The following is a 27,780-nucleotide window of genomic DNA, read 5'->3' on the forward strand; positions in this document are numbered from 1 at the left end:
ACTGCAGGTGGTGGCTTTACCCATTATGTCACAACGCCAGCTCCATGCTCCACTTCTGATCCAGCTCCCTGCTATGGCCTGGGAAAACAGTAGAAGATGGCCCAAGCACTTGGGCCCCTGCACCCATGTGGGAGACCGGAGGAAATTCCTGACTCCTGGCTTCAGAACTGTCCAGCTCCAGGAATTGCAGCCAACTGGGGAGTGAACCAGTAGATGGAAGACCTCTCTCTCTCTCTCTCTGTAACTCACCTTTGAAATAAATAAATCTTAAAAAAAAAATTTAATTATGCTATATATTGTAAAGGCATGTTGATAATATAATTCCAATCATTATGCTAATATTACAGGATAAAAAGAGTAAATAAAGCCAGTGTTGTGGCACAGCAGGTTAAGCAGCCACTTGCAAAGCTGATATCCCACAGGGGCTCTGGTTCAAGTCACGGCTGCTCCACTTCTCATGCAGCTCGCCGCTAAAGTACCCAGGATAAGCAGCAGCAGCAGACAGTCCAAGTCCTGGGAGACCTGAATGAAGTTCCAGGTTCCTGGCTTCAGCCTGGCCAGCCCCGGCCACCATGGCCACTTGGTGAGTGAACCAGTGGATGGAAGTTCTCTTTCCTTGTCTCTCCCTCTCTCTAACTCTGTCTCCCAAATAAATAAGTAAATCTTAAATAAATAATTAAGTATATAATATAATTGTTGACTACAGGGGATGCCAGCATTGTAGGCAACAGCTTAGCTCTCTGTGCTACAATGCTCGCCCCAGGAATGTTTATTTAGTAAATGTTTTTTAGTATGCATGCTAAACTTTCTTTACAGTTCCACAGAAGTGACCTCAATGTTTGCTCACAAATACTATTTTCCCACTTTAAAAAGCTTGAGGGGGCAGATGTTTGGACTAGTGATTAAGATACCTGTATCCCATACAAGTGCCTGAGTTCAAGTACTGGATCCAGCCTGATACCAGCTTCCTTCTACTAAATACCCTGAGAGGCAAGCAGTGTGGTCCCTGCTACATATGAGGGAGGCAGGGAGTGAGTTTCAAGCTCCCAGATTCAGCTCTGCCCAGCTGCTGCCACAGCAGATATTTGGGAATGAATCAAAAAGGGTGGGGGTGGGGGGGCTCTCTGTCCATCTTTGTGCCTCTTAAATAATTTTTTTGAAGTCTAGATTTTATATCATTCTGAAATTTGAATTTTCAGATTAGGAATTCTCAACCATAAACTTTACGCAAATTTCCAAATATCAAAAAGACTCCAAAATACTTATAATTAGAAGTACTTCAGGCCGGCGCTGTGGCTCAACAGGCTAATCCTCTGCCTAGTGGCGCCGGCACACCGGGTTCTAGTCCCGGTCGGGGCGCCGGATTCTGCCCCGGTTGCCCCTTCCAGGCCAGCTCTCTGCTATGGCCCAGGAGGGCAGTGGAGGATGGCCCAAGTGCTTGGGCCCTGCACCCCATGGGAGACCAGGAGAAGCACCTGGCTCCTGCCTTCGGATCAGCGCAGCGTGCTGGCCGCAGCGCGCCGGCCGCAGCGGCCATTGGAGGGTGAACCAACGGCAAAAGGAAGACCTTTCTCTCTGTCTCTCTCTCTCACTGTCCACTCTGCCTGTCAAAAAATTAAAAAAATAAAATTAAATTAAAAAAAGAAGTACTTCAATAAGGGCTACTTAACATGTATGTTACGAATAAAGCGGCATTTTCTTGCTATTTGGATGATGACAATAAAGACTGAGATTGAACATTTTGTTTGTTTAAAAAAAGACAGAAATTTCCCAACTATTTCTAGAGCTATGCAGATGGTTAAAAGTTAACATTTTTAGATATTTTGCTGTACAGATAAGGAAAATAAGAAAATTGCCTCCCCCCCACTTCAACCACATTTAGTGACAAGAGGATATTGATACTAAAGAAATAGTTTAATCACTTCTCCAAAGATTTTATGATATTAAATAAATTCTACTCAAGGAATTATTATATAAATCCTTATTGCTTTGTCAAAATATTAACATACAAGAGCAACTACCAGGACCCCATTATTAGCTGACTTCAAGACTGAGCCAACCAGTGTCCAGTTTTCCTTTATCATAAAGTACAACTGAAAGTTTTCTGGGGCCAGTGCTGTGGCACAGTGTGCAAAGCTGCTGCCTGCAGCCATATGGGTGCCAGTTCGAGACCCGGCTGCTCCACTTCCAATCCAACTCTCTGCTACGGCCTCGGAAAGCAGTAGAAGATGGCCCAAGTCCTTGGGCCCCTGCACCTGCGTGGGAGACCTGGAGCTCCTGGCTCCTGGCTTCGGATCCGCGCAGCTCTGGCCATTGCAGCCCACTGGGGAATGAACCAGTGGATGGAAGACCTCTCTCTCTCTCTGCCTCTCCTTCTTTTTCTGTGTAATTCTTTCAAATAAATAAATAAATAGTTAAAAAAAAAAAGTTTTCTCACTTTCCAGAAACAATTATGAAATAACCCCAGACTTCATTTAGTATGTTCAAAATGTCTCTCCTTAAAAGTTTTTCTACACAGGACAAAAATCATCATTATTTACAGGTGACACATAATTACCTGAAAAACATTAAGAAAATCAAGCAGAATGTCATTGTTAATGATAATGATCAATACTAACAGCAGCATCTATTAAACATTATCTGTTTTTCTAAGTATTTTACATTGTTTTTCATTCAATCCTCACAATCACATATGAGTTATGTACTACTGTTCCTATTTTATAGAGAAGAAAACTGAAACAGAGAGAGACTCAGTAACTTGCCCAAGGACTCACAGCTAGTAAATAATATAGCTGAGATAGAAACTCATAAACCAGCAGGATCTCTACAGTCCACATTCCCAATGACCAAAACCAATGAAAGAGTTTTTCTAAGTAGCTGGCTATACAATAAATGAACATGTATTCCATAGATCAGTAAAAATCCAATCTGAAAACTGCAATGAAAATGGCAACTATAAAATTCTACTTAAAAAGGGTTTGAAGAACAGCAAGATAAATTGTTTTTTAAAAGGTCAAGACTGTTATTAATGTGCTACAGTAAAAAATATTTTTATATAGAAAGTATATAGAAAACCTTTCCAAAAATGTTAAAATGGTCTTTAAAGCTGCAGCATTTTAAATTATGCTGCAGTTCTACATATAATCAGTCTGATAAACTAAACAAGATTTTATAAAACAGGCCCACGAAACATCAGATAGTATATATTAAGGGGAATATTTCCATTAGCCACAATTGAATGGTCTACTTCAGAGATGTGCAAAGTTAGCCTGCAGACCAAATCTAGCACACTGCCTGTTTTTGTAGATGCTTCAACCTAAGAATGATTTTTTTTACATTAAAAATGGTTATACTGTATCCCTGACTTTTCTCTCTCAGTCCACAAAGCCTACTTACTACGTGGATTTACTACACAAGAAAGGTTTCTGACATACAGCCTAAAGCATAGATAGTGCTGGGATCACCAGATAACCTCACAGGGGAAAGAATATTTGACAACTTATAATTTACACTTTTTAAAAAAAATTATTTATTTACTTATTTGAAAGGCAGAGTTACAAAGAGGCAGAGAGAGAGGGAGGGAGAGAAAGAAAGAGAAAGAGGTCTTCTATCCAATGGTGGTTCACTCCCCAGATGCCCACAATGGCTGGAGCTGCACTGATCCGAAGCCAGGAGCCAGGAGCTTCTTCTGGGTCTCTCACGCGGGTACAGGGGCCCAAGGACTTGGGCCATCTTCTACTGCTTTCCCAGGCCATACCAGAGAGCTAGATCGGAAGTGGAGCAGCTGGGACTCCAACAGGTGCCCATAAAGGATGCTGGCACTGCAGGTGGTAGCTTTACCCACTATGATATAGCGCTGGCTCCATAATCTACACTTTAAACCAAATACGCTCCTAATGGAATTAAGTCATTTGAAGAACAAAACATAAAAGATAGTAATTGGGGAAGAGCTATCTAAATAGGATCTCAGAAACAAAAATCATTAAAAAGATTTAAGGGACCACATTTAGTAAAAATGATACATATTGGGGCCGGCGCTGTGGCGCAGTGGGTTAATGTCCTGGCCTGAGGCGCCAGCATCCCATATGGGCGCCAGTTCTAGTCCTGGTTGCTCCTCTTTTGATCCAGCTCTCTGCTATGGCCTGGGAAAGCAGCAGGTCCTTGGGCCCCTGTACCAATGTGGGAGACCCAGAAGAAGCTCCTGGCTCCTGGCTTCAGATCGGCACAGCTCCGGCCATTGCGGCCATCTGTGGAGTGAACCAGCGGAAGGAAGACACCTCTCTCTCTCTCTCTCTCTCTCTCTCTTTCTGTAACTCCATCTTTCAAATAAATAAAAACAAATCTTTAAAAAAAGATACATATTTATATATTACAAACTCTTAAAATAATAGTAAAAAACCAAAAATCATTTTTAACAAACAACATGAGGTTATTACCTTAAGACAAGGATATAGACAAGTAACACATTATCTTAATAGAGAAATGGGCACAAAGAAAGAGATACATATGGCCACTAACTATATGGAAAAGACATAATATTCTGTACGTATATGTAAAATTAGTGATACTCTAAGATATTGTCTTATACATTAAAACAGTAAGTTTCCCTTATATATTAGCAGACTCCCAGGTAAAAGCTAGTATTCTCAAGGACATGTAGAATGCTAATTAGAGTAAAAACTGGTACAAATCTTCTGGTGGAAAAGATGTCAGTATGTCCCAAGAAATTTAAATCATCATATACCATTCATAAAAATAAAGTCTAGCAGTAAATTATTCCTACTAAGATTATGGGTAATATTTTCTAAAGTTTCGAACAGATTTCCTATGCCATGTATTTTCTAAAAAGAAAGATTACAACAACAGCAGCAATTTAAGATAGCTGCTATTAAATGGCTTCAAAAAGTTCGTGGAAAAATGCAATTTAAAGGAAAGTGTAGAGATTGGCACTGTGGCATAGTAGGTTAAGCCTGTACCCATGCATGAGACCCAGAAGAAGCTCCTGACCCCATGCTTCAGACAAGCCCAGCTCCAGCCATTGTGGCCATTTGGTGAGTAAATCAGTGGATGAAAGACCTATCTCTCTGCCTTTCCCTCTGTCTGTAACTCTGCCTCTCAAATAAATAAGTTTTAAAAAGGAAGGAAGGGAGGGAGGGAGGGAGGGAGAAAGAGAGAGAGAGAGAGAGAAGTTTAGGGGCTGGCATTGTGGCATAATGGGTTGGGGAACCACCTGCAATGTTGGCATCCTATATGGGCGCCGTTACCAGTTCTGGCTGCTCCAGTTCAGATCCAGATCCCTACTAATGCACCTGGGAAAGCAGCAGAAGATGGCCCAAGTGCTTGGGCCCCTGCACCTATGTAGGAGACCCAAAGAAGCTCCTAGCTCTTGGCTTCAGCCTGGCCCAGGCCTCCCCATTTGGCGAGTTGGGCCAGTAGATGGAAGATCTCTGTTTGTCTGTCTCTCTCTATAGCTCTGCCTTTCAAATAAATAAAATAAATGTTTAAAAAGAAAAAAAGAGAGTTTATTTTGGTCTAGGATAGTGAAATTCATGAATAGTTTTTTCATAATACACATTTTACATAACTTTTTGAGAATTACTCTCATATATTATCATTTTCATTTTACAGATGAGGGAACTAGGCTTGGAAGAGTTCTTGCTGACAGGACAAGTCAGTATCCAAACATATATCTGCATCTTAATCTGTATATTACACTTAGATGATTTTTAAAAAAAAAAAGTTCCTTAGAGCAAATCATTCTGTGTTACTTCCCTGACAACCAACTAGACTGGAATTGGTAACTAATATACTTGGTATCTGTGTGAATGTATGCATTAATTCTGAAACTCAAACATAGCTTTTCTGTTATCTATAAGTCATCTCTGTCATTCATTTTCTTAAAAATAACTTAATTTTTTCATTTTATTTGAAAGTCAAAGAGACACAGACAGAGAACTAGAGATTGGTAAGAGAAAAATCTTCCATTTCTATGTTCACTCCTCAAATACCCACAACAGCCAGAGCTGAACCAGGTCAAAGTCAGGAGCCCTGAACTTAATCTAGTCTCCCACATGATTTTCAAGGACCCAAGTAATTGAGCTATCACCTGCTACCTACCCAGGATATGCATTAGCAAGAAGCTCAATGGATGCAGAAAAGCTAAAATAAGCATTCCAAAATGAGATGCAGGTATCTCAAGTGTTAACCACTGTACTATACATCTGCCCTGTTCACTCATTTTCTAAATACACTCTATTTCAGATTTCAGTTCCAAGTCTAGAGGTATTTCAATGTGTCTTCATATTTTGGCCTCCCTATTGAGATGCCAGTTTGGACTCATACCCTCTAACAAGGTGCCTGGGTTTCACTGCCATTCCAGCTTCCTGTGGATTTGCATACAGGGAGGTGGCAAGTGATGATTCTTCCCCACCCCAATGGGAGACTTGGACTGAATTCCTGGCTCCCAGGTCTGGTTTGGCACAGCCTCAGCTATTGCATGCATTTGAGGAGTAAACCGGCAGATGAAAGGTATCTCTATCTCTGTTCTCACAAATTATATTTTAAAAAAGATTGTTGTGGTTTAACAAAAATTTCTGATGTCTTTGCATGGTTTTTTCATAATAATCATTTTCCATAAATTTCCTAAAGACCTCTGATAAAACTTTGCCATCAAAGAGTAATATTTCGGCCGGCGCCGCGGCTCACTAGGCTAATCCTCCGCCTTGCGGCGCCGGCACACCGGGTTCTAGTCCCGGTCGGGGCACCGATCCTGTCCCGGTTGCCCCTCTTCCAGGCCAGCTCTCTGCTGTGGCCCGGGAGTGCAGTGGAGGATGGCCCAAGTGCTTGGGTCCTGCACCCCATGGGAGACCAGGAGAAGCACCTGGCTCCTGCCATCGGATCAGCGCGGTGCGCCGGCCGCAGCGCGCTACCGCGGCGGCCATTGGAGGGTGAACCAACGGCAAAAGGAAGACCTTTCTCTCTGTCTCTCTCTCTCACTGTCCACTCTGCCTGTCAAAAAAAAAAAAAAAAAAAAAAAAGAGTAATATTTCATCACAATTTTTCTGTCAAACTTAACTTTATTACAATCACAAAAAACACACAAATTGGGAGTTTTATGGTTTTTGCGGTTATACTATCAAAAATACATCACAAATTCTTTACCTACAAACATTCAAATACAGAAATAATGATTCAAATATAATTTACATCAAATAACTAGAATGGCAGTTAAGACCTTTAATGATGCAACTGATAACTGTTTCCAAAATGAAAAATTTTCAAGTAAAAATAAAGGAAGAAAATATTAAAACAAGGGGGAAAAGTAAAACTATATTCCAAACTTAAACCTAAGTTAGGCAAATTTGTGAAATCCTAAAAAGATACAAGTGATATATTGATTATCAAATTTATAGCAAAATGAGATGTTATATACCTTAGAATTTTACAAGTGCTCTAAACATCAGTAACAATTTCAATGGGTTAATAGCTACAGTAGATTGTTTTACATATATAGTGAAATTAGGAATAGTAATTTTGTAAAGGTTTTAAAAGAAGAAAAACTCTGGGTTGATACAAAGTACATTATGTAACCAGTAGGATTACAGTGTATAATAAAGTAGCTAAATAGAATTCGAACTGAAAGTAATTTTTAAATATTTTACAAATTTGCTAATTATGATTAGGCTATACCCTAAGCCCTTTTATCCCAAATGGGATTACTGGACTACTAAATCTTTAAAAGCTCTTAATTCACACCTCTGTATCATCTACCATATTTTCAATACAGTTTTTCAAAAATATCTCTACTGTAGAACCCATATATTAAAGCTGATAAATATTCTCTGTCTGTGGTCCAGCTTTATAGCCATAATATTACACAATTAAGGATAAAGTTTATTCGAAGCTTGCCATTATATTTTTTAATCTGTGAAAATCTGCCATTTACTCTTTATCTGATTTGTTTTAATATAAAAATAAGTTACTTCCCATGTTAAATAAAACCCATTGGTGATCTAGAAGATATACTATGTGATTTCTGAGTACTTCCTACCACAGTATTAATCTTATCCCAACATGACATCTGTGTTTCCCATTACAGCACAGTTCATTGTCTTTGTATCCCAAGGTCTAACACTGTGCCTAAAACGTAACTTATTCAGCCACAGAATACTCCGCAGTTGGTGTGCTGCTTTTCAGGAATCCAGAAATAGACATAGTTGCTAAGTAAACACAATGCAACTGATTAACTTACCTCTTTTTCTGACCGATGTGGAAACATAGAAGACTGGCTGTAGTACATGTTTTCGTCATGGTAGTCACTGTCGACCCCCTCTACAAACTTCTTTCTTGAAGCACCAAACATGCTGTTTGTCACCTAGACAAAAATATTACTTTTATCAAGAGAGATATTTTGGAGATTCCAGCTTTATCTTATTCTCATATGGAAAATAAAATTAAGGGAGAATTGCCAAGATACAGAAATTGATCAACTAAGGGCTAAGGGAACATATGATAGTCATAAATCTGATTTTCACACAAGATTTCCAAGCCCTAAGAATATAAAGAGAATCTTAAAGCCTGTATGATGCAGCAGAATTTCACTTACTTTTAAAAAACTTATTCACATATTCTTGAAAAACAGTAACCTCAAACAAAATTTTCCAATAGATTTTTTAATTTAAATAGTGAAAATCTTCAAGTACACCTTAAATACTGGAGTTTCTGATATTACTGTCTATTTTCTAAAGTATCTGTTTTCCAGAGCATATCATCTCTACTATCTAAATTCACTGAGATACAGCATTTTGTGCATCAGTATATAGTGGTATACTAGAATTTTACCTAAAGCCATAAGTAACCACTCACATAACAACAGGACAATTTTATATTCATCACACTGGTATGAACTTCTTATCTCAATTATGGAAACTGCTTAGTCTTCCATTTAAGTATTTTCAACACCCAATACTAGCAATTTTGAGCCCACACCAAGATAATTACTAAAATCTGGACTAATTTTTCTTTGTAATTTTTTAAGGTGATCTCTATGAAGTTTCCAAAACAATGAACTAACCAAGGTTATTTAAGGTCAATGTATCTTCCCCGTAACAGTACTATGAAGTTCAAAATAAACTGAAATGCCAATGGCAACAGATTTCTAAAAAATCTGAATCTAACAATTTTCACAAGTACAATTTTGAATGAAAATTCACCTCAAACTTGACACTGAATATTTTCTTAAATTGTAAACAAGAATTGAACAATATCCTCTATTTTTTATTGCAAAACAAAACACCGGTCACTACGAAAGTGGTGAACCGATAAGTTGCAGATTACGAAGGCCAAATTCTAAGTGCATGCTATTTAATAACTGCTTTATTTCTTAAATTCTGCTGATTTGTAGGAAACTCTTTAAATACGCTTCCTAATGAGGTCTGACAAAATGGTATTCGGTTAAATATAAGCAACAGTCTAAGGACACCTTCATCATTTCTTTGCTGCTGTTAAGTTTTTGGACTAGAAACCTCTTTATGTTCGAAATATAGAAAGATATTTTTTAAAGCAACCTATAGGTAGGCACTTAATCTTCTTTGGACAGTGAATTCCCTAATAAATCTCATGAAAGCCACGCTGCAATACTCAGTGAAATTTCAGACTATGATCCCATATTCCTATCCAACAACTTATTAAGTGTCCCCAACAAGGATTCAAAACAATATTCTTTGGTGAGTTTATATTTTCAGAAAAGAAACCCGGGTAAAAAAGATATAGTTTACAAATAAAAATTTGATATAAAAGAGATTGTAGAAGTTTTGCTTTGTAAAAGTTAAGAATACGTTTGATTCTCTTCAATAGGACCTTTAATATTAAACTCTAATTCTAAGAAAGAATAAACATGGAAAAATAACATGAAAGTATACATAATTCAATAAAATTTCAGGTGAACACCAGGGTATCTCTTACCAAATTTCACACACATAAAAAAACTCAAATGAATACAAAGTGAACTCTTCTTCTGACAACATTTGTATAATATTTTTCATCAAAATAAATTATAGACTGCTAGATTCAAAAACTAAAACTATATAGATTTAAAAGCTTAAAGCTTAATATAGTTCAAAGAGGTCTGTTTTGAAAGTAAAAGTAACTACATGGAATGCCTCTAGTAAAAGAAAATACAGACTTGTTCGGCTTCTATCAATACAAGATTTTTTCAAGACTCACTGTGTGTTGAAGGGAGAGGGCAGCAAACATGCAGCACTTCATTTTGCTTTGTGCACTTCAACACAGAAATTCCATCATGAGTATACTCATTATTTTGGTACGACTTCAGCATACTATACTCTCTAAATATAAGCCCCAGTCTAGGGATGGTTACTGGGACAACATAAAGTTCTGAACAATGACAAAGTCAGAAGAAAAATATGACAAGGCAAGTTTTTCATAAAGCTATAGACTAATTTAATTTTAAAGGGAATAGGATGCCTCAACTACTTCAGCCATCACCCCTGCCTTTTAGGGCACATAACAGCAGGAAGCTGGAATCAGGACTCAAACCCACACACTCCAACATGGGCTGTGGGCATCCCACGCAGCATCTTAACTGCTACACCAAATACCCAGAATTTGGTATGTATTTTTTAAAAATGATTCTAGTAAGTCTGTAAGGAACATTCTGAAGAGGGGATAAGAGAAGCAGGAAAATGGCATAAAGGGCTAGTGACAGATGACAGTGGTTTGCATGGCACTGGTAGCAGCAGAGGTAGTAAGCAGTGTTGGATTAAAGGAATACTTTGAAAAGAGCTGATATGAAAGAAAGGCTGGAAGGATGGATGTGGGATACAAAAGGGTAACGTATCACGTTTTCCCCAGGGGAAGAGAATAAGGTCAAGTACCTAGAAATCAACTTAGAGGATATATGGTTACTATATTAAAATTACTATATACCATGTATCTGGGAACTTCAAACAGTCCATGGAAAATTGGAAATAAAAGTTGTTTATTCTGCTACAAAAATTTTTGTGAAACTCTATAATCTTCATGATACAACTTTCAATAAACTTTTTCAAGACTCCTTGTATATTAAAGTCAATTTGATAAGGGATATGTATTATTTTCTCTTTTTTCAAGTAAACATTTCAAAGGTTTTCATCTGCTTTATTAACTGATCAGCTTCTCTCAACTCTCACAACAGATTCCAACAAGAAGCACAAATTGAGATTTTTACAAAGGAAAACTAAACCTATGTTCCAAAGTTTCTTAAACTTCTTTGAACACAGATCTAAAACACTTAATCAAAATACTTTTTCTTTTGATTCCACTGAACTAAGTAACACATTCTAAAAAGTACTTATAAAAAATAATCTTCTCTATCAGATTGACTCCCCAAAAAAACTGGTCTCGAAAAGTAGCACACAGAGAATTATGACTGGATGCAGGATGGAAGAACAAAGTTGGAGGGCTTTTTCCCAACATACTCACCTTCTTTCTTTAGTTTGGACTAGTTATAAATTCTTAACATATGACAACCTCAGTATTTAAATACAGTATTTCAAAGCCAACATGGTAAACCAGAGTAATTACAGAAAAGAAATTTTCAGAAGCCCCAAACTTGTGATAATCCAACCAAAAATCTCAGAGAAGCCTGCAAAAGTGGTCCTGATGCAGGTGGGATGAATGGCAATCAGGCAGAAAACAAGAGGAAGAAAAATCAGAAGAAACAAGAGGCAAAGCCTGAAGCTTCTGAAATGGTCAAGGGAACAAAACTAGGACACTTGATAAGTATAACTTGAATATACACAGAAAGATAAGAATGGTGAAAAATAGATTCAGACCATGTCCAAGGCAAGATAGACATTTAATCTTACACAAATGTCCTTCAGCAAGGCCCCTGGTGAGGAACTTAACCTGAAACCTTTTATTGTCTATAATGCTGGGAAGAGGGACCTATACCATGGCAGAATGGTCCTTTCCTGACAACAAATACAAATTAATCTCGGAATCAATCTTCATTTTAACTCAAAATTCTACCAGCCTATTTTAAAGTGCTGCTAGGTATGTCCACCTGAGAAGTATAACTTAAAGTAAGGAATACTTACAACTAAATTGTTGAGTGACTTTCTCCAACTTTGTTCTGTACATCCCTAAAGTTCATCCTTTCCTCAGAGCAGCGTTCACAACTGTCTGCTTTTGCCATTCTTCCTATTCTCAGCTTAAACACTGCACCAATTTTTTTTTTAGCCTCTTAACTGGTCTCCTTTCACATTTCAACAAACATTGCTGAAGACTTACTACATGAATTATACCAAAGATTGTGCTAATGAAAACAAAAGCTGAAGAAGTAATAGCTCCAATCTTGATGCTCACAGTCAAACTAAGAGACAAACCTACAAATAATTCTAATATGAAAATCTGATCAGGTACCTTGAGAATACAAATAAGAGAATATCTAACTTTGAGCCAAACAGACTGAAAGGTTGTGTTGTCAAAATAGTAATGAGTGGACAAAGCTTTGATTAAAAAAAAAAAAAAAAAAAGTTGGGAGGCCAGCCCTGGCCTGAAGCGCCAGCATCCCCTGTGGGCGCTGGTTCAAGACCTGGCTGCTCCACTTCCGATCCAGCTCTCTGCTATGGTCTGGGAGAGTAGTAGAGGATGGCCCAAGTTGGGCCCTTGCACCCACACAGGAGACCTGGAAGAAGCTCTTGGCTTCTGGCTTCAGATCGGCACAGCTCCAGCCATTGAGGCCATTTGGGGAATGAACCAGCAGATGGAAGACCTCTCTCTCTCTCTCTCTGCCTCTCCTCTCTCTGTGTAACTCTTTCAAATAAATAAATAAATCTTAAAAAAAAAAAAAAGTAGGAATGGGATGGGTGAAGAAAACAAATACTGGCATAAGAGTAAGCACAATCAAGCGCTCAGAAGTGGGAGACGGCACAGGAAACAACAGAATTTTCAGTACGGTCAACAGAGGGTATCGGGAAGGAAAACGATAAATGAGCTGGCAGGACCTTCAGTACCAGGTTAAGAGGGCAAGAGTAGAATAAGGCAAACCAGGTTTAAAAAATCTAGGTGATAAACTAAGTCAGACTTGACTCAACTAACAGTTTATTATGGAGTCCATATTACTAACCACACACACTATCTTGATAGTCTCTGTTCTCAAACCTCTAGTAAGCATCTACACAGAGGATACAGCTCAAGATTCCTGAGATCATGACCTCAACACAACTTTCCAGCAGTAATTACCTTAAAATCCAAAACAAACTCTAGGCCTCTGCTTCATCTTTGGTTATTCAGTTATTCCTATTCATAGTAATTTCTGGGGGAAAAAAACTATCAGTAACCCCTGCAATCTCCAAAAATTAAAATCCAAGCTGATCAAACTTTATGCCCACCAACAAATATCATTCCATTCTACTATAATTTCCTAGCACAAGCCACTCTAATAAATTTCCAGGCAAGTCTTTATTAATGTATTCTTATTATCTTCAAATTATCCTCCTACATCATTCAAAGTGATTCTTTTTTAAAGATTTATTTTTATTTATTCGAAAGGTAGAGTTACAAAGAGGCAGAGGGAGAGAGAGAGAGAGAGAGAGGTTTTCCATCCACTGATTCCCCAGATGGCCATCTCCCCAGATGGCCGTAACGGCCAGAGCTGAGCCAATCCAAAGCCAGGAGCTACTTCCGGGTATCCCATGTGAGTGCAGGGGCCGAAGGACTTGGGCCATCTTCTACTGCTTTCCCAGGACATAGACGAGAGCTGGATCAGAAGTGGAGCAGCTAGGACTCCAACTGGTGCCCAGATGGGATGCCGGCACCACAGGTGGTGGTTTTACCCCACCTATGCCACAGTCCAGCCCCAAAGTGATTATTTTTATTCATTTATTTTATTTGAAAGTCAGAGTTACACAGAGAGAGGAGAGGCAGAGAGAGAGGTATTCCATCTGCTGGTTCCCTCACCACTTGGCCGCAACAGCCGGAGCTGCACCAACCTGAAGCCAGGAGCCAGGAACTTCTTCTGCATCTCCTATGCAGGTGCAGGGGCCCAAGAACTTGGGCCATCTTCTGCTTTCCCAGGCCACAGCAGAGCTGGATTGGAAGTGGAGCTGCTGAGACTCAAACCAGTGCCCATATGGGATGCTGGCACTGCAGGTAGCAGCTTTACCAGCTACACCAGAGCGCCAGCCCCCCAAAATGATTTTTTAAAGTAAAAATTTCTTATCTTCCTGGCCCTTCTTATGAAAATTCCTCAACAGCACTCTCAAATCAATCAGGTTTTACAAGGTCCTATGTGACCTTTATGATCTTCTCTTGCCACAGGTCTCTGACACCATTAAACTCTTGCTACATCTTCAGTTACTCAAACACAAGCTCTTTCTCACCTCAGGGTCTTTGAATATATTGATACCTTTACTTAAAATGTCCTTTCTCTCGGCCGGCGCTGCGGCTCAGTAGGCTAATCCTCCGCCTTGCGGCGCCGGCACACTGGGTTCTAGTCCCGGTCGGGGCACCGATCCTGTCCCGGTTGCCCCTCTTCCAGGCCAGCTCTCTGCTGTGGCCCAGGAGTGCAGTGGAGGATGGCCCAAGTGCTTGGGCCCTGCACCCCATGGGAGACCAGGAGAAGCACCTGGCTCCTGCCATCGGAACAGCGCGGTGCGCCAGCCACAGGGTGCCTACGGCGGCGGCCACTGGAGGGTGAACCAACGGCAAAAAGGAAGACCTTTCTCTCTGTCTCCCTCTACTGTCCACTCTGCCTGTCAAAACAAACAAACAAACCAAAAAAAAATGTCCTTTCTCTCATCAGTCTTTGAAACTTTCACACTAGGCCAAGATTCCTATTTTACATAGCCATAGAAAATATTTGATAATGGGGCCAGTGCTGTGGTACAGTGGGGTTAAAGTCCTGGTCTGCAGTGCTGGCATCACATATTGGCACCAGTTCGAGTCCCAGCTGCTCCACATCTAATCCAGCACTCTGCTAATGCACCTGGGAAAGCGGAGGACGATGGCCCAAGTCCTTGGAGCTCTGCACCTACGTGAGAGACCAGGAAGAAGCTCTTGGCTTCAGATTTGCCCAGCTCTGGCCATTGCAGCCATTTGGGGAGTGAACCAGCGGATGGAAGACCTCTCTCTCTGTCTCTACCTCTCTCTATAACTCTGTGCCTTTCAAATAAATAAAATGAATCTTTAAAAAAAAAATCAGGTATTCTTCATGTCCTTAGTGAAGTGATAGAAAATTTTGATAATTATAATAAACTACTTTCATTGCCACTTACTATGTGCCAAACAAAGCTCTAAATGCTTTAAAATGTTTATTTATATAGTCACCATAATGGTGCTATGAGGTAAGAAGATTCACTATCCTTATTTTGTAGCTGAAAAACCTGGGAATCCAGGGAAGATACTCCAGGTTACATAGCTGATAAATGTACGGACAGGTTTTGAACCCAATCTGCTGGGGTCCTTCCTTTTAATCACTATAATACACCGACTTTCAAACATACAACTTATTGTTTAATGTGTGTTTTCTTTCTGACCTCTAAAGGGAAAAGCAGTAAAGAGGAAGAGGGAGAAGAGGTAGAAGAAGAGGAAAAAGGTTACTTGTGCCGAGCAATCAAACATTTGTTGCATGCCAACAAAAGATAACTTTACAGAAAAAGGAGACTGAACTATGACAAGACAAAAACTGGTGTCTACAATAGTGATACTTTAGAGGTTACATTAATTTTAGGACAAAATTATGCTTAAAAGAATACTATCCATTGGGGCAGGTGCTGTGGCACAGCGGGTTAACGCCCTGGTCTGCGGCGCCGGCATCCCATATGGGCGCCAGTTCGAGTCCGGGCTGCTCCTCTTCCGATCCAGCTCTTTGCTATGGCCTGGGAAAGCAGTAGAGGATGGCCCAAGTCCTTGGGCCCCTGCACCCACATGGGAGACCTGGAAGAAACTCCTGGCTCCTGGCTTCAGATCAGCGCAGCTCTGGCCATTGCGGTCATCTGGGGAGTGAACCAGCGGATGGAAGACCTCTCTGTCTGTCTTGACCTCTCTCTGTAACTCTTTCAAATAAATAAAATAAATCTTTTAAAAAAAAAGAATACTATCAATTAAGAAATTATTATACAAGTACAGCTTCAAATCAGTAGGAATGAACACAAAAATTATATACACCCTGTTTCCATATTTCAAATGAACATTAATGCTTTCTACATACAGTGAACATAATTTTAATCACTTAAGAAACCAGAAATGATTATAACCATACTCTAATTTCATTATAAATATACTAATGTAGACAATGCAGCACCATTACATAGAATACATCTAAAACTAGGTTAAGGGGCCAACATTGTGGCATAGCGAGTTAAGCTTCCACCTGCAACACTAGCATCCCATATGGGCACCGATTTGAGTCCCAGCTGCTCCACTTCTGATCCAGCTCCCTGCTAATGGCCTGGAAAAAGCAGCAGAAGATGGCTAAAGTGCTTGGGTCCCTGCTACCCACGTGGGAGACCTGAAAGAGGATCCTGACTCCTGGCTTTTGGCTTTGGCCTGGCCCAGCGCCGGCCATTGCAGCCATTGGAGAGGAAACCAGAAAACGGAAAATCAATTCTCTGTCTCTCCCTCTAACTCAGACTTTCAAATAAAAAATAAATATTTGGGGAAAAAAACCTAGATTAAACCAAAAACTAATCTCTAATAAAAACCTTTTCTTATTATCTCTAATGTAGCAAGTTTTAGTGCTAACATGTTAATATAGATGTCTTACAAAATTATTTAACATTAAAAACATCTGTATTAAGACTTTTCACTGCTTCAGAGGCACCAAATTTCCTAACTACAGCATTTGTACCCACACTGTGTTACAAAGGGTACAGTGCTAACTGCAGTGCTTAAGAGGGAGGACCAAAATTGTTCCTGTTTTATTAAGAGATTTTAGTTGTTTATTCTGATTGCTGAATACAGAATTTAACTTCTTACTTCCCTCTCTCAATTCTGTATTTGTTAAACACTTAACATACATAACTTCTTCCATAAAGTAAAAATTAATAAAATTCAGAGTAAATTACCATCAACACTTATCTGCTTTTATCAAGAGACAGTCAACATTTGAAACCAATCATGAAGAGCCCTACTTGAAGATAATTTGATATTTTATAATTGCACTTTGGAGGGAAAATATAATAGGTCAAATCTCATCAAGAAACTGCCCAAATTCTATGTACCTAAAATATTCCTATATCAAATAATGTATTTGACAGAAATATGTATAATCTAAGGAATTCTTATTTTAGCAATATGCTTTGGTAATAGCATTTTCAGCTGCCTATCCTACTCCACAAATATTATAAATAATCTTTATTTAATTCTTGAAAAACACTAAAAAGGAAAGGGACTAAAAGGAGAAAAAAAGCACATACAATGGACCAAAAAAAAGATGCTGTCTCCTAAGAAACCTATTACTCAAAGTCTTCCCAAGTTCTAGAATACTGTAGGGTGTGGGGTTGATATTTCCAATGACAAGTGGTAAGGAATAGTTCATTAATCTGCAAAAGATGAATCCAAAAAGGGAGGGTTTAAGTTTATTTTGGACAGTACATAAGTATCTTGAAATCAAATCCTTTTCAAGAGTTACAGAAATATTTGATGTATTTCTGTATATTTTTGGAGGCTCATACAAAATAAGTAAGGTTCTCTATAGCTGAGAGAAAGATGGGGGGGAACAGTTGTGGGTATGTAAAAGAGAGACATAGAAACAAACACACAGAGAGAAAGAGAACCATCACACTTTTCCTAATTCAAAAACAATTCACCAGTATCTGGTACTTAAGCTGTTTTTTTCAAATATTCCCCAAAACCATGTCCAGCACCCCTCTAAAAACTCACTAAAGATCATTACGAAAATGCTGTAAGCATTCTTGTTAGTTTGACTTTGTTCTAGAGTCAGTGCATTGTACATGCTTCAACCTGAATCAACACTTTGATGGTTTTCCAAAATCGTAAAACTTCCCATACCAAAATGCTTTGTCCAGATTCAAATCTGAACTGTCAACATATCAGCTTTAAAAGGTAAGTGCATCATCCTAAAACCAAAATTCTTTAATTCCAAGAGTGCTAATCCATAAAAATTAGGTGCACAATCATGTATCAACTAAGGAACCAAATATACTGTTTCCTCTTAAAAACAATGAGAAGTTAGACTGAGAACTCACACAATAAAACCTAAAAGTAGTACTTTGTCCTTTAATAGTATGACATAAAATTACAAAATGTAGATGGAGGGACACACAACAGTAGAAAAATCTCTAACTTTAGGATACAAAACAAATCTTCTGGCCATAAAGAAAAAATTCTAATGAGATTGAGTATTTTAAAGTAATCCATAAAAGAAAAGGGAGAAGAATCAGCCCAATATAAAATGGAGGAAGGGATTATGAATATATCCTGACAAAAAAATTGAATCTATGATCTCCTTTGCTGCAGGTTATGTATTTCTACAAGGCTCTCAGTAAATTAAAAACTACAACTTGAAGAGGAGAAGTTAAAACTGCTGATGACTCCGTATTTTCAAGACTCATTTTGAGATCTGAAATGTCGAATACTTGGGTGTCCCAATCTCTAAGTTTCAGACACTTTCTCTGAAGAAATGCCAACAATCATAGGCCATAACAAAGAGTCTATTTTTCAGGGCAAGCATGTGGCAGAGTAGTCACGATGCTACACTCCAAACGGGAGTGTCTGGGTTCACATCCCAGTTCTGCCTCTGAGTCCAGCTTTCTGCTGATGCACACTCTGGAAGGCAGCAGGTGATGGTTCAAGTACTTGGGTCCCTCACACTCAGGAGGAAGACCTGGATTCTGGTTCCTGGCTTTGCTCTGGCCCAGCCCCACAGATGTCTTGGGCATTTGGGGAGTAAACCAGCAGATAGAAGTTCTCTCTCTACCTTTCAAATAAAAATAAGCAAATAAAAAAGAAGTCTGTTTTTCCTGGGTTTAATTTAATTTGCTTGTTAAGCACAAAAGAATAAACAAATCACATGAATGTGAATTACATCTGGGAGAACTAAAGTAAAGAATTTTTGAAAGCTTTTCAGAAAGCAAGAGCCTGAAAAGGTACTAACCATTAAGAAGACTCAAGGGCTACATTCCTACAATATTATTTCTAAAAAGCAAGCTTTAAAAAAAAAACTCTAATGTTAGAACATGATTTTCAGTGCAAAGTAGACAGAAAACGCCAACAGTATTGATCTCTCTCTCTCTCTCTCTCTCACACACACACACACACACACGCACACACTTTAATGTATTCTTTCACTGAATAAATATTTGTGAAACTAAGCTAGATATTGTTCCTGCACTGCTTCTATCTATACTTATTTTTGTTAGCCTCAAATTTAGAGACTGGTAGAAATGTTCCAGTCCTCCTGTTAAGACTTCAAATAAAAATGATATCTGAAGCTTCTATTCCTGTAGAGATTAAAACACAGCTATCTACCTAAAACCTCAAGATAGAGAAAAGACATTTAAAACCACTAAAAGAAAAACTAAAACTTGCCACCTGAAACCACGTTCATATTGCAAAATTGTAGGCTATGGATTTCAGTTTTCTTGAACATATTTTTTCCTTAGCTTCTTTCTGAACATGGGTTTTTTGGTCTTGCTATAAACTGTGGAAAACAGAAGTTTTTAACTAATCTGATGTGATCAAACATGGAATTCATGTATCAGATCATCTATGTACCCCAAAATATGTACAATTACAGCACTCAGAAGTAGATTTGTTATATATTTTAAAAATTTTAAAATCTAAGAACCTTATTTGTATATTAAAAGTTTATTCAGCTTAAGGTTTTCCTTGTTTCCTACCTAATTAACAAAAGTTAAAACTATTTTTTTAGAACACTGAAATTTTTAATTTAATAATTTATGAGAAAAATAAAGGAACACTGTATTCCTAATCTAACAAAATGATTCACTGGTGTAATGGCCCAACATCCACCCTCAAAATACTGATGACAGTACCATTGTTTTCCCCCAGCTTTTCCCACCACATACTTACCTGTGCAACTTCTTTCAACATTTGCTACTCTGGGAATTGGAAAGCTCAGAGCAGGAGGCTGAAGTGAAGAAGGAAAGGTTGGAGGGTGAGCCATGGCACCAGCCCCACACTAGGAGCTCCCCTGAGATATTACAGCAGGGTTGACACCATAGCTCTGAAGTTCAAACTCCAGCAAACGATAAGAAAGGAGTCCAACCAGAACATGATAAACGATGGAATTCTTCTGCTCTTTGAAAAATAAGGAAATCATGCTATAAAGATCTGAATATCCAGTTTCAACATTATGACTCCCTGTTCACCTCTTTATTATTCCCCAACCCCAGAATCATCTTTCAGAATGATTCAAACTACTAATCAAAAAAAAAAAAAACAAAAACAAAACAAAAAAAACAAGGCAGAGCTCCCCATAAATGTGCATACTTTTCCAGAAAATACAACAAAAGAGCTTACCTGACCATCATGAAAATGTGTAAGACAATATATTTAAACACTCTGTCTTTTCTGTACTCTCTTGCTCTGCTGAGTCCTCAACATTATATCTAAGGCTCTAAAGTTGCACCATAGATACACTTAAATTCCTCAAAGTGTGCCAGTGAGCTTTTGAAAACTAGATAACTTTGGTGCAAGTGTATTTCTTAAGTGTTCCATGCTGACAAAAACAAAGACTCCTCCAGCACAATAACTTGGAAAGTAATCAGAGTAGATGATAAAAATTTGAAGAAAGATTTTTAAACAAAATATTCTGAATTTGGCGCTTAATTAAAATATGAGATTTATTTACTTTAAAAAAAATGTGAAACCTTGTTTGGCAACATAAACATGAAAACTGAGGGGCCGGCACTGAGGCATAGTAAGTTCAGCCTCTGCCTGTGGCTCTGGCATCCCATATGGGCACCGGTTTGAGTCCTGGCTGCTCCACTTTGATCCAGCTCTCTGCCATGGCCTGGGAAAGCAGTGGAAGACGGCCCAAGTGCGTGGGCCTCTGCACCTGCATGGGAGAACCAGATGAAGCTCCTGGTTCTAGGCTTTGGATCAGCCCAGCTCTGGCCATTGGGCCATTTGGGGAGTGAACCAGCAGATGGAAGATATCTCTGTCTTTCCCTCTTTCTGTAACTCTGTCTTTCAAATAAACAAATAAATCTTCAAAAAAAAAAAATAGTAAAAATTGACTCAGAGAAAAACAAGCAATTTTCTTACGAATACTAAAACCAGTAACTATTTAAGTTAATTCAGCACAATATTTAATAGGACAGATATTGAAAGTGACAAATTATAACCTTTATAAAAATATACAAGAGTATCAGAATATTAAATTATATAAAACAAATTAAAGTATTCATTCACCCAGGGGCAAAGGACCTATTTAAAATACTTCCAAATATCTTGCTATACAAATTAATCCAATAAACATTCAGGAAGCATCTGTAGATGCTATATTTTATACTCATATATTTCATATACTCATATATAAAGGGACTTCACAAATCAAAAGGAATAGACTTGAAAAGACATTCACAATGGCTTCTTGCACCATTATTAAGTCTCCAAGACCTTAATCATTTTTGTCACCTCCAATTTCCTTTGTTACCATTCTCCCTTATTGTGCTCCAGCAAAACTGGCCTCCTTGCTGTGGTTCCTCAAACACATCCGCATACTCCTGTCCCCAGGGCTTGGAAATTTCATCCTCCAGAATATCCACAGATATTCACATGCCTTCCTACTTTACCTGCTTCTGGCATCCAATCATCTCTTAGTGAAGATGCTCATGACACTCAAAATTACAAAACTCTTTGCCCTAACCCATTACATTTATTTTTTTACATTTTCTTAGTCCTCTCCAATCTGAGACTTTACCCCAGTATTTCCTTGTCTTTCACGTGGGCTCTCACGTCAAACACACTGAGAATGCGTCACAATTAGAATCTGATGTTTTCTCATAACTAGACTGAAGTTACACATTTTAACATGTGCCCTTCTCATCATATACAAGTATGATGCATACACTGCAATTTATGGGTATGTATGATATTAGCATCTTGTGAAAAGGTGATGTGCACTTTCATCTTGGTTTAGGTGGCTCATCTATAAGTTTTCTCCACTGAAAACTACTTTCCCTTTAAAATAATAAGTGTTTTAGAAAAGTCTGGAGAGAATGCGAGTATCTATCCTCAAATTTTCACCACTAATCACTTCGCTCATCTGTACCAACTATTGCTGTGCTGTTCTAATCATGATTTTCTATTCCCTTCATTCTTTCTACATTTATTCACTGAGATGTTTTCACGCGATAAATCCTCTTTTAAATACGTCACTGTTAAACATGAACATGGTCTCAAAGATTCTAAGTGGACCAAAGTGATACCCTAGAAGCTGAAGAATAATGAATGGCTCAAAAATGAGGTTCTTCACTCTAACAACCACATCCTTTTAGCTTTATCAAATAGTGCATTTATTCTGGTAGAAAGGAATGAATTTAAAATTTCCTAAGCGCTCTCTCCTGGCATTTCTAGTTCTAAATTACACAGGCATTTACTTTTCTTTTCCCTTAAAAAAGTAACGCCCTGTTTTCATTAGTATATTTATTATGCCATTTTTAGTTTACCATGCCAGACTGAAGATAATAAATACACTATTCAGCGCTATACAGTCCAGGTTTTTTGTAAGGAATATTAATCTGTAAAACAACTACTTTAGATGAGAAGATGAATGTCCACTATACTTACATGTCTATTAGATTCTAAAGAATGTTGACAGAAAGAATTCAAGGAAAATGGTCCAATTTTTTGCTTTAAGTTAAACAGAATAAAAGCTTTGATGACTTTAAATACAAATTGCATTTTACTTGCTAATCTGTATTACTTTTTGCTTCTTTCCAAATGACCTTAAATGCTGAGATAAAGTCTGCTATTTGGGGGTGCTACACATTATGTAATATACAACAGAAAGCATCCAAACTTTGATGGAATATTGACACAAAAAACTGATTCTCTTTATCAGGAATGATTCTCACCAATCTTTTGAATCAAATATAATCATTTTCAGATTTATTTATTTATTGAAAGGCAGAGTTACAGAGAGGCAAAGGCAGAGGAAGGGGGAACGTGTGGAGAGAGAGGTGTCTTCCATCCCCTGGTTCTCTCCAGATGGCTACAATGGCCAGAGCTGGGCCAAACTAAAACCAGGAACCAGGTAGCTTCTTCTGGATCTCGCACATGGGTACAGGGGCCCAAGGACTTGGGCCATCTTCTACTGCTTTCCCAGGCTATAGCAAAGAGCTGGATTGGAAGTGGAGCAGCCAGGACTTGAACTGGCGCCCATATGGGATGCCGGCACTGCAGGTGGCAGCTTTACCCACTATGCCACAGCGTCAGCCTCTCAAATATAATTTTTAAAAATTGAAACACAAGACTTCCACATGCAACCAAGTAATAATAATCCTCCCCTCTCCCACCTAAGATGACTTAAGCATGAACAAAATTTATTAAGCAATGGTTTTCATGTGAAGCCCACTGATCTCTGTGAATTGAGAGAATCTGGATACTTCAGGGCAGGTGGAGTAAGGGCGGCTCATGCACCCAGCAGGGGAGCTCCTAGAGTAAGTGCTATGAAAGGGTTCTCTAGAATCTTTAGCTCAGTACTGGGCACATGCAGGGGAGGGAAACCACAGAGGCTGGGAGAAGAGCCACCAGAAAGGAACAGAAGAATAAACTCCCAGAGCTCACACTGGACTGAGAAGCTTTTACATTCCCATTAGCCAGCAGAGGAAAAATATAGAAAAACTAATTCACAAAGATATGGCTAAGTACTAAGAAAAATAATGTCTTAGCAGGTGAGGGGAAAACCTGGCCATAAACTGAAGGAGACTGTGGTGCTGTTTAACAAAAAAGATTTAAAAAAAAAAAAAAATCCAAGGGAATCTCAAACGAATCAAAGGCCTTCTTGTTTTTTTTTGTTTTGTTTTGTTTTTGTTTTTGTTTTTAAATACAAAATCTGGACTACTTTTTACTTCTATTCATTTGAAAGGCAGACAGGGACAGAGGGAGAGAAAGAAAGGAGAAGAGGAAAAGAAAGATACTTCCTATCTGCTAGTTTACTCCTCAAATGCCTTTAGTGGCTGGGTCTGGGCCAAGCCAAATGTGGAAGCTAAGAATTTAATCCAGGTCTCTTAGGTGAGTGGCAGGGAACAGCCAGGGTGCACAGTAACCTGGAATCAAGAGCACAATCAGGAGCAGAGCCTGGGCTGGAACCCAGGTACTCTAATAAGGAAATGTGGACATCCCAAGGGTATCTCATCCACTGAGCCAAATGCTCCCCCACCAGATGATTTCTAAGTACCTCTACTGTATTAAAAATAAAAATGTATTTAATGTATTTAATACTAGTATTAGAAATAAGAATGACAGATTTTTCATTAGAAATAAATCAGAAGACAGTAGAGTGCCTGCCATCTTTAAAATTCTAAAGGGAGGCTCACTAGGCTAATCCTCCGCCTATAGCACCAGCACCCCAGGTTCTAGTCCCAGTTGGGGTGCCTGTTCTGTCCCGGTTGCTCCTCTTCCAGTCCAGCTCTCTGCTGTGGCCCACGAGTGCAGTGGAGGATGGCCCAGGTCCTTGTCCCTGCACCTGCATGGGAGACCAGGAGGAAGCACCTGGCTCCTGGCTTCAGATCAGCGCAGCGCACCGGCTGCAACACACCGGCCACAGTGGCCACTTTTGGGGGTGAACCAACGGAAAAAGGAAGACCTTTCTCTCTCTCTGCCTGTCAAAAAAAAAAAAAATTCTAAAAGGAAAAATTATCAATTTCAAATTCCTACCCAGCAAAAGTGAAATGATTTTTTCAGACAAAATCTAGTAACATACTGGGGAGAGGTGGGGAAAGAAAAATAATACCATAGAGAAAAAAATGAAGGAAAGAAAATGAAAGTGAACGGAAGAAAGGATGAAAGAGGAAAGAAAAAATAACAGGAAAATAAAGGAGAGAAGGAAGGGAAGAGAAGAGATCGAAAGAGAAAAGAAAGGACTGGACAAAAAAGAACCACCAAACCTATTTAATCATAGATAATAATTAAAGGCAAAAATAACACCGTCACTTCTGCCACCCCAAATTATAACGAACACTAAGAATATATAAGAAGTTTAAGCAGGAATATTTCCTTTAAGAAACAAAATTTCATTTGAGACCTAGAAAATGACTGAGGAAATGTGTTTTGCTAGTAGGGAAAATTATTTAAAAACCAAAATGCTGCACAAAAATACTGAGTCATCCAACTGACAAATATTTATTGAGTGTATACTAAATGTCAGACATTATTCTTATATGGGGATACAGGAGTGAGTAAAACATTGGAAGGTAACTGAGATTACATTTTTACTGATACATGTACAGCTGAGCCTGGGAAGAGAAGGTGGGGAAATCTGGCATCAAAAACAAAGTAAAAGCTAGAATTCAAAAAAAATCACAAGTTTATATTCATAAAGGAAAACTTTTCCCAAGGTAGAAAAGCTACTAAAAGACACCTTTTCAAATAAGGAGGAGGGAGGGTGGGAGTGTGAGCAGGTGGGAGAGTAAAGTGAGAAGTATCACTAGGCTCCTAAATCCATTGTCAATATATATAAATATAAGGCTTTTAGGGAAAAGAACAATACTCAACATACTAATTGAGGGGCAGAAGAATATCATATACCTATCACTGCTTTCCCAAATAAAAATGAAATCAACACAAATCCACTTACATTGTACTCAGGCTTTTTATGTTAGAAGAGAGCCTTTCCAAGAGTATTCTAAATCTGTCATACAGCAAAAGCCAAGAAATATTGTGAGGACCAAGGTGAACAGACATGATGATTTAACGAAGCTAAAGCAGTCATACACATTCACATACATACCAAAAAAACCATGGGTGCAGGCATAGAGAAACATATGTAATAGAAATACAAGAAATAAACTCATGCATTAAAGAAACTTGATTTACAGTACAATTAGCACTGATGATTAATTAAAGAAGGGTGAAATAAATCAATACATGATGCTAATACAACTGATAATCTAGGTACAGAGGTAAGGAAACTGGACATCAAATACAAAATCACTTTAGAAAGATTAATTTTATTTATTTATTTATTTTAAATTTTTGACAGGCAGAGTGGACAGTAGAGGGAGACAGAGAGAAAGGTCTTCCTTTTTGCCGTTGGTTCACCCTCCAATGGCCGCCGCAGTAGGCGCGCTGCAGCCGGCGCACTGCGCTGCTCCAATGGCAGGAGCCAGGTGCTTATCCTGGTCTCCCATGGGGTGCAGGGCCCAAGCACTTGGGCCATCCTCCACTGCACTCCCTGGCCACAGCAGAGAGCTGGCCTAGAAGAGGGGCAACCACGACAGGATCGGTGCCCCGACCGGGACTAGAACCCGGTGTGCCGGCGCTGCAAGGTGGAGGATTAGCCTGTTAAGCCACGGCACTGGCCCAGAAAGATTAATTTTAAATATGAAAGATTTAAAAATCTTCTAGAAGACTACATAGGAAATATTTATTTAATTTTAATGGAGAAAGATGTCCAAGCACAACTTTAGGAGACTGGGGAATATCAAATGTCAAACCAATATGAACATTGTTGACTGGACTCAAAATTAATATGCATACCCTAACATATTCCTAGAAAGCCTCTTGTGAATTTCATCCTCCTGAATTTTTAGAATCTGACTTTGTTCAGCTAACTTCTCTGACTTCATAAAGTTCCCTCTTATATTTTTTTTTATGCAGTGCTTAAAAATATGATGGCCTGTTTTCTGAGACTTCTGGATTAGTTCTTCTCTGTTCTTATCTAACCTTCTCTCTCCCATGTCTGCTGTCCATGTCCTGATCAATTATCATTTTTCTCAGTACAATTTACAGAGCTAGGCTGCTCTGCTCACTTTAGCCTCACCACTGGCTAATGGTATCTTCCTGTAACTACCTGTTGATAACTTTGGATGATTCCAATCTTACATTCTTCAATGCTCCTATCTACTTTTTTGGCACAAAAAGTGATTAATGCAGGTCTTTTGTTAGTCTTACTGGCTTATATCTTAGGGTCCGTGCAGATACTTTGCCACTGAATTTTGTCACAAACCTTCTCAGGGACTTTGGTTTTGCTGTCTGCTGTTCTATTTTTATGTGGAAACATACAGAGAAAGAGAAACTAACCTGTCATCATCAGAATCCAAATAAAACCTAACATCATACTTTAAAAGATAATTTTGCTTGCTTCTATATTTTTTTCTGATTCATAGAAATATCTGTGCTTTTAACTTTCATTTTAATGCTGAATACATTCTATATTCATTGAGACAAATCATCTAAATGCAAAATATTTTTCTGAAAGAGATTGCTTAAAAGTTCGTGTCTAAAGCCTAGGGCCTAAATTCCCAAAAGCACCACTGTACACACAAGGATGCCACTAGAGAATTTAATTCTTCTTGGAAAACACAGCAGAACCTTTCAGACCCCATGTAAACTAAACCACTACTCTAACTGAATTGGACCTAATTACTTATTTAGCAGAGTTTTTTTGGCCTAGGAGCACTGTGAAAAACTTACCAGGACACTAAGGGCACCATTAACCAAGTACCTTGATGAAAACTTGCTTTTTGGGGAACATATATCATTTAACTTGATGATTTCAGGAAATAAGGAAAATGTATCAGGACAAGTAAATGCATTCAAGCAATGTTCTATCAAGTAGCAATG

The 27,780-nt window shown here is 38.6% G+C and overlaps 1 protein-coding gene across 4 annotated transcripts in view; it reads right to left on the reverse strand.

Annotated features, from left to right (window-relative positions):
- CNOT2 (CCR4-NOT transcription complex subunit 2) overlaps positions 1 to 27,780 on the reverse strand; it is a 121,453-nt gene that overhangs the window by 41,139 nt on the left and 52,534 nt on the right. For all 4 annotated transcript variants that reach the window (XM_062203226.1, XM_062203227.1, XM_062203228.1 and 1 more), the window contains one exon: positions 8,252 to 8,374. In XM_062203226.1, coding sequence (XP_062059210.1) covers positions 8,252 to 8,374 — 123 coding nt within the window. The remainder of the gene's footprint in view (positions 1 to 8,251; positions 8,375 to 27,780) is intronic.

Source organism: Lepus europaeus, chromosome 10 (assembly GCF_033115175.1).
Source record: "Lepus europaeus isolate LE1 chromosome 10, mLepTim1.pri, whole genome shotgun sequence".
In the NCBI taxonomy this organism is placed as follows: domain Eukaryota; kingdom Metazoa; phylum Chordata; class Mammalia; order Lagomorpha; family Leporidae; genus Lepus; species Lepus europaeus.